At 41.1% G+C, this 8,424-nt stretch overlaps 1 protein-coding gene across 1 annotated transcript; it reads right to left on the bottom strand.

Annotated features, from left to right (window-relative positions):
- Positions 1 to 332: 332 nt before the first annotated feature.
- On the bottom strand, positions 333 to 8,257 carry ggt5a (gamma-glutamyltransferase 5a). The gene is made up of 12 exons (XM_008417543.2): positions 7,918 to 8,257; positions 7,438 to 7,565; positions 7,259 to 7,345; positions 5,961 to 6,141; positions 5,729 to 5,889; positions 5,391 to 5,537; positions 4,571 to 4,701; positions 3,206 to 3,390; positions 3,013 to 3,104; positions 1,629 to 1,735; positions 1,409 to 1,519; positions 333 to 1,327 (listed from the first exon to the last, which is right to left on the bottom strand). The coding sequence occupies exons 1-12, from the start codon at positions 8,082 to 8,084 to the stop codon at positions 1,181 to 1,183; spliced, it is 1,644 nt and encodes a 547-aa protein (XP_008415765.1). The 5' UTR covers positions 8,085 to 8,257; the 3' UTR covers positions 333 to 1,180.
- Positions 8,258 to 8,424: the final 167 nt, after the last annotated feature.

The raw sequence follows: 8,424 nt of genomic DNA, 5'->3' as shown, positions 1-8,424 counted from the left end.
GGCTGCGTTTCTATTTCTATGACTGACCTTTTTCACAGCATTCTAATGCTCTGAGACTGAATTCTAGGTTTTCATTATCTGTACATCATCCGAAATTACAGAAACATTTCAAGCTATGTGTGAAATATTCTTTCACACATATACTAGTGTGAAAGACAATAGTATATATCTTTATACAAGTAGATCTGTAAAAACAGATCACATCAACTTAAAGATCAGTCTCTTCCTTTATGTTATGAGGTAGAACGTTACCTGCTACATGGCATGAACTCAATCTGAGCTCATCTTGAACTTGTCAAAGGGAACAATGAAAAAGTGGAATCTGGTCAAAATCCCAATATGTAAAAGTAATGTTTATTACATTTATACATGCACATTCTAAATGAAATAGATTTTTATTTTGCACTTTAAACTTTAAGATTTACACAGAGACCTGCTGATCAGGTACAAGTACTTTCAGACAGTGATTGCTCTGAAAATCCAGTGTTTATCAATGCATGTATGTACAAAACTGTTTTTAAAAATACATCTTTGGTATCTGCTAAATATGTGTTTCTGTCATTCTACAAACGTCACCTGGATTGTATGGCCAGTGGTCAATATCACTGTGACTTTTTCCCCAGAACTATTAACAGAAATTAGATGTTTTTCAGTCACTTGAAGAAAATATGTCAACATCGAGCAAAGGCGGTCAGTGGTCCTCCAGCGACGCCGACAGAGACCACAGGTTCATCAGGGTCGGCAGTGAAAATCAGGAAATGTTTCAATAAAATGTAAACCCCCCGTTTACTTGGATGTTTACATCCCAAGTACAAACCCAAAAGTACAGTGACAATGTGTAAGATCATAGTTACAGTTTTCATTCATGAGTTTCAATAAAGTACATATGAAAAGCATTCAATATATGGAAAAAAAACATTCCAGACTTGCACTTGTAAAAACACGCACAAACTTGCAGCGCCAAAAGAAAACTCTCTTTTTTTCCTCTTTCTTTTTTTCCCCTTGTAACGACATGGTATACAGTCTGTCAGGAAGGCATGTCTCTGCAGAGGCTCTGCAAATTAAACCCGTTTCTCCGCTTTTGATTCAGTAATGTTCAAGAACATCAGACACCTTCAGGTATAGGAAGATCTCGCTCATTTTCAGAATATCCCATTACCAGCATTACTGACTGGTGGTGTCAATACCCAGCTGCTTCACCCAGCTTCCTGTCGTCAGACACAGCACAGATGCAGCCATCTTTTTTCTCCACAGCGTTAACCACATTGTAGAATCTGCTTGCCGTTTCGTTTTTGTGCCCCAACGCTCTGAGAGCCTCGATTAAACCCTAAAGAGAAAGGAGCAAAATGGGATGAGGATAGAGCGATGCAGCATGTCTCTGATCCTGACACTGTCACGAACAAATTACCTGGTCAAACTTGGGTTCGAACTTCACTTTATTTTCAGAGTCAACATAGACAACAGGAGTATCAATCGCATCCTGGAGGCTCTTCCCAAACCAAAGATGGTTGATGAGAGCCTGCAAGAGAAAGAAAACATACCGACTATAGTGATCATGATGACATGACAACAGTGAGAAGCGTCAGATAATCCTAAATGCTCTTAGTGTGATTGCCATGGCTACGTACAGAGGCCAGCCCCGTCGTGATCATGTTCCCACCACTCGCTCCGATCACCAGCGTTCTGGATTTAGACTTCAGCACAACGGGGGCCATGGAGGAGGGGGGCCGCTCCCCTGGAAACACAACAAAAGCAATGAGTGACAACATAGACAACTGCAGTTCAGAGTGATTACTGTCAGGAGAACAAGAGGAGTGATTGGAAACACCTTCAACTGAGCGCCTGTGAATAAAAGTGAGTCGGATAGAGAAAGACATGGAGCTAATTTTGGTGAGCCTCATCTTGGGTTCAGCATCTCTCATCAAATTCTAGTTTATTATTAAGAAGGGGAATATTTAAGCAACTTCTCTTCTTCCACACTCAGACACTAAGCTATTAAAAGTAGCAAATACCAGCATACATGCCGTGCAAATATTATTCCACCCCTTCAATATTCAGATTTCCGTTGTGAAGCATGCTTGGCTTTCACATTTTTTTATTTATGAAACATTGACAAGTGTGAGATGCATTCATATTCAGTCAACCTGAGTCAACACCTTTCAACACAATTACAGTCATGCTTTCAACGCTCTCATGCAGGTTTTAATCATTTTAAAACCGCATTAATAGACCATTCATTGTCTATCACAGTATTTTGGCTCTTTTGCTTTGGGTTCACTTTTCAGGTTTAATTTGGAACAAACAGAAGGAAAAGAAGAGCCAGCAGCTTCATGAGTCTGTAACCTGATACTGAAAGGCTTTGAGCTACATGCAAATCAACACCATGTAAACTGCACACAAAGCGAAACATTAGACATAAATAGATAGTAGCAGTGGAAGTTGCGCTGCAAAAACACAAACTCTTACCAAGTAGTTTTGAGCAAATGTCTTTGTATGCATTGAAATAAGACAAAATAAATTTTTCAGCAAAATATTAGAGCTTGTTTTTAGTTAATAATCCCTTAATATTGATGAAAAAGTACAAGTTTCACTGGTGGACTATTAATTTTATAACAAGACATTTTTCTCATGTTAAAAGTGAAATAATATACCAGTGGAACTAGCATTTTTTCATCAATATAAGTGAATTATTTACTTAAATCAAGCTCTTATATCTTGCTGAAAAGTTTCTTATTTCAAGTGAACTTTGATGCTTGCACTGGTAACTAGACCAAAGATACTTGGTAAGATTTTGTGTTTTTGCAGAAGCCATCCCAAAACACAGGAAGTGAATGAGGCTGATTAAAAAAGAGAGGAAATAATCCATCTTTCTCACAATTCAGGCAGCTCCACTCACAGCGCTACCATACTGAACCATACCATGTAGTCGTAGAAACGAGTTGTTGCATAAGAGAGGATTGTTCTCAACCAACTACAGTAAACAATGAAAATGCGTCAGGTTAATCTGATTACCGGGAAAGATGTTATCGACTCTTCCGCAAAAGTCCAACAGCTCGTTGTTGAGGAATATTCCAGTCCTGGGAGAGTAGACCTTGGAGCCAAATCTGTTAAGAACGTGTGCAAGTCAGAGCACTCAGTTTATTTACTTTAAAGCCAGATTGAAAATAAAAAGGGAAATAAAGCAGGAGCGGGATCGGGTACTGACATGTGGTTGATGGTGCTGGTGACGGCGACAGCTGACCCGTCTTCGGCCAGCACAGACACATGCGTGGTGCCCAGACTGTCCAGATAATTGGTGAGGTTGTAATACTGGTTATCGTGTGTCCTGTCGTCGCTAATCAGGGTCACTATGTATTTGGCAAAACTTTCTGCTGTTATTTTGTTTGCCATCTGTGAAAAGTGAAGGAGAACACACAGAAAAATGAAATAATAATAATAATAATTTAAAAATTTGCATATGGGTTATTTTCACTCATTTGGCTTTCGATACTATTTTGGGGGGGCCAATTTCATAGATGCACCAGGTAAAACCTAGAGAATATTACTGATCCCGACTTAAAAACACAACTACTCAAAACCAAAATGTAGGGCAACAGGATCTGTGTAAGACATTTGATAACGGGATCAAAGCAGGAGTGACATTCTATAGCATGTTTGTGAATGCGGGACACTCTGGAACACTGAACATATGTAAACGCTGCTCCAACAAACTCACTACTGACGCCACTTCAGCTGGCTAAAGCCCAAAAGGTCATTTAAATTTGTCAGTCAAATTAAGTGTGAAAGATCACGATACTGTTTTACAGTGTTTCCAGGAACTGAACCATATCCAAGCTCTACTTAAGAACCGAGATGCACCGATTAGAAATTTTTTGGCAGGTTTCTATAATATTACATCAAACCTTTTTAGTCTGTCGGTAAAAAGGGTTCCAGAAAAGTCCTTCCTGCTTTCCTTCCATTAAAAGGTAATCGACTATAAACACTTGAAGTACTGCTGACCATGTCCCACTGCTGCAATGCAGGTTCAGCATCTTTAGATTTAGTTTGACAAGATCCCCTCACATTAAAAAAGTGTTTACAAGCTACCTACAAACCAGGTAAGTTAACCCCGGGTTACTAACTCTGTCTACTCGGTCATGTATAACGGTTACGATGGATAAAGAGGACTAATTACAATAAAGCATTGGAAGAAAGGAAAGGAAAAAGTGCTGATTTGAGCTTCACAACATTTCAAATTTGTAAGTTACATATGTGAAAAATTTGCATTAAACCCAATTGATGTCAATCCACTTATCCATATTACGACCAAATTATTAAAGCAGTCATGTTACCAAAATGCAATTATTATTAAATGTATTGCATTGATGGTATGATGTGTTTGCTGGTTGAGAAAAGATTGGATTAACAACTTTTTGACCATCCAGTCAGGGCCAGTATTGCACAAAAAAAAAAAAAGAAGAAAAAACCAGAAAACATCCGATTCCGATCAGCAGCTGATTTCTTGGTGCAATCTCCAACATTATTTCTAAATCTATGAACACATACATTGAATGTTTAACTTGATACTTACATCTTCTGATTTGAAGCGTGGGTCCCGAATGTGCCTCCTTTGTCCATTGGCAAATTTAAAAGCTTCAACATAGCGGTGATAAAACCGAATCTTTTCCTCAACAGAATGAGGGGCCGACTTCATCTGGTACTCTGCAAACCAAAATAATAGTATCTTAAAGGGATAGTATTAGGTGTTTTCCATTTTGTAGCACAATTAAGCAGCTATGTTACCTTCAGTTGTCATAAAACTACTATGTATATCAAATGTGACTTTTCTTTACGTCCTGATTTAATGCCTTGAAATTGGGTCTCTGTCTCTTTAAAAACTCCAGCTCTTTCTGAAAGTCCATCATAACATTGCTCCTCTATTAACTCTTTTTTTTACCAGTGTTGCTCTGAGCAGTAGCTCCTAAAATGAGCTCAGCAGACGCACAGTTCTACCAGGTGTTTGCTAATTGCTACTGGCTAGTCTGAAGGAGCTGAGCGAGGGAGTTGCAGGACCTCGTAGGCGGAGCTACGTCCCACCAAGTGTTTTGCAAAGGTGAATGGTTGCCACGGGAGATTCAAGGATTTCTCAAACATGCATTAGTGAATCAAGGCAACACTCCAGGTATGTTTTTGAAGAGGGAATAACTTTATAACACGATGAAAAGCTCAATAAACTTTGCATGATGCGTCCCTTTAATCTGAATTGTCACTGTGCAATTACTTTCAAAGACTGGTCAAAAAATTTAGGATAAATGTTCTGAAAGGTAACGTTCCCTGATTTTCTTACTACCACGTTTCAATTTTGGGAGTAAAAAGAAACAGCAGCTCTGATGTCTGTGTCCGGCAGGAACCTTTCATGACGTTAAGGACGAGGCTGAGGAGCGGTCCTCCTGACGGGGGCGGGGGTATATACATCTGGTACTCTCCCATTGGGACAACCCACGCTTTGGTCACTGTGGCCTTATATGATGCCAAATCCTCCACTGTGAGGTTTCCTCCTGGACAACACCAAGAACAAAAAAAGTGACAAACAGATTTTGCTGAGCAGCTCACATAAATCCTGATATTTAACTGATCTGTGGCGGTCTACCGCAGCGCTTACATTAATCAGACTGGTTTGTAATTGGATCACTGCGTCACACAGAGAGAGAAAGAGAGAGAGAGCTGTGGGAAACTCTGAAGCCAATACCTTCCTGCTGCACATCATGGACTAAATCCTCTGCTACCCTTCCGGTGTAGAAGGCGTCCGCTCCGTTGTTTGCAATCAGCTCCAAAGTGTCAGCCAGTTTCTCAAACTTGATCACATCTCCGGTCTTCAGCAGGTTTCCATTTTCATCTGAATACAGTTGCCTGAGGAGAGGAAGAGAGATGCGTAAATCTGCATTCTGAGCCAGACTGTGTCTCTCTTAAGCAGTGGCTACCTTATGGTCAGCGACTTGTTAATGAATGGGATGAACAAGCCTTGGATCGGATTAATAGGGAATCCCTCTCTGGCCAGCTTGATGGTCGGCTGGAAGAGCGTGGCCCATGGCAGTTTTCCATAAAGTTTGTGAGCCGATTGGTAACCTCGAATTTCCCCCGGCACCCCAATCCATTTGCTTTCTGCATGGAAGGAGGAAGGGACAGAGTTTGAATATGTCTGCTTTTCTGCAGTGTGGTGCTGCTATTGGGCATAGAGCAGAAATTCCAAGACTTTTCTTCGGTTCTTTTTCTGAATTGTACTATGCATTTAACGTCGAGTCAGTCATAAATAGCTTTCAAACACTACTAGTATTGATATCTTCTGCCTTTCAATCAAAAACTCTCATTATGGCTTTCTTGATCCCCCTCAACTATGTTTTCATCCACCGACACAAGTTTCTTGGTATCTGCGCCTGGAGAAAGCTGCTGAAAAAGTTAGGTAACAGAGCATTGAAATGATATGTCTGTTTTATGTTGAAAGTTTATAGCCAGCCCTCCTGAGTCGATTCTTTGTTGAGTAATCTTCTACAGACTTATATTGTTGCTCTTGCTTCTTTGCAAAATATCTCAAGCTCACTCAGATTACAAGCAGAGCGTCTGTGATCATTAATTCTCCAAGTCCCGGCAGATCAATCCAATTTAGACTTTGAATAGGCCATTCTAATGAGATAGGCAGTGAGTCTCTGATGACAAATACATATCACACCTTTCATTTTAACGCAGCCAAAGACCGATAATAAGCTCTGCTCTTGAACTTAGCAGAGTGCACTTAAAATTTAAATCTCCAGTGACTTTTATAAGGTGTTTTGTATTTATAAGTTCTTTTTGGTTGTGTTTGATATTATTTTAATTTATCACTCTGCCTCTGAGAAGTGCCAAGCTGACAAAAACAGACAAAAAAAAAAGATGATTCTGGAAAAAAATAGTGAAAATGACATAATCGTGTATTTCCTTAACAGACCGACTCGGTGTTTATGTGTCGCATGAAATTCAAATGAAATACGCAACAGTCTTTTTCAAGTCACCAAGCAGGAAGTATTACTGCTGGTCCAGAAAAATAAAAGTAAAAAAAATAAAAATAAAATAAAAAACAGAAACAAGCTTTCCCTTTGTGCAAATGTTTTCACACCACACCAAATTCCTCAAGAGCACCGAGGCCTGGAAGAGAGCTGATAACACACACACAGGTGGAAAAGAAAAAAGAAAAATGCCCTCCTCAGATAAGGAAGCACATTCAACAGTTTGTTTGTCTGCCTACCTGCCGGGTTAGATTTGCAGGACTTCAGCAGATCGGGGTTCACCTTTGACGGCATGGTCTCTCTGGAGTTGATGATCTTCACCTGACCTTTAACATCACATTCACAGTAATCAGTAATTGTTATTACAGCAACAACACCGGTGCTGCACGCGTTTGGCTGCATGTAGACATTTCCTCACCAAACTTGTCCATCACTGTGAAAATGGCCCCCCCTCCGATGCCCGCGCTCTGCGGGTTCATGATGCCCGTGCACACAAGCGCAGCGATGGCGCCATCTACCGCCGAGCCGCCTAGTCGAAGCATGTCCCTGAAAAATTCACGCCGGTGTTACTGCTGCGTGCCAAATGTTATTACCTTCCACATGCGTAGGTGTATGCCGAGCCGAGCCGAGCCGAGCCGAACCGAACCGAGCTCCATTGTAAATTAACTGCACGCGACAAAAAGAATCCTCTCAAACACGTTTGTTCCGATTCTGACTGAGTTTTAAACTTTTACACACCACAAATGCCCTTGTAGGTGGAGCAGAGCTCAGATAACCTATGAGGATGAACATGAGGACGTCATTCTGACCGCTTTTTCCTCGAAGGCGATGATAAATAAAGCAGACATATACAGTTTCCCCATCAGTAATGAAGAGAAAAGTATTAATCATCACTCACCTTCCAATCTCTGAGCATTTCCTCGTGTCTGCGGCTACTGCAGCTTTCGAGAAAGTGTCGTCCACGCACGTGCGTGTAGTAGTGACAGTAATTATCACAATGATGGCGATCATAACAGCAACAAGCAGCAAGCAACAAGTGTACACCCTGGCCTTGGATCTTGCCATGCCTCGCTGCACTCACTGTGCACCAGGCTGATGAATCCGGCGATCTGCGGGAGTGAAGGGCTGCGCACCTGGTCGGACCGGTGGAGGCGGGCACCGCGGCGCCCCTCTCCACCTCCCGTGCGCAGCACAAGGAAACGATGCAGAAAAAGGGAAGGTTATCGCAACAGCCCAAGGGATCCATGCCGATGTGTTTACACCTCCTTAAGGTTTCAGTTGTAGTTATTGTTTTAGTTTGGTGCAAATATGCGGAAATGTAACTGGAGGCAAAAATCCGTTTAACACACACACACACACACACACACACACACACACACACACACACACACACACACACACACAC

Source organism: Poecilia reticulata, linkage group LG9, assembly GCF_000633615.1.
Source record: "Poecilia reticulata strain Guanapo linkage group LG9, Guppy_female_1.0+MT, whole genome shotgun sequence".
NCBI classification, from domain to species: Eukaryota; Metazoa; Chordata; class Actinopteri; order Cyprinodontiformes; family Poeciliidae; genus Poecilia; species Poecilia reticulata.
Note: the sequence above shows the minus strand (reverse complement) of the source record. Positions and strands in the feature narration are given on the sequence as shown.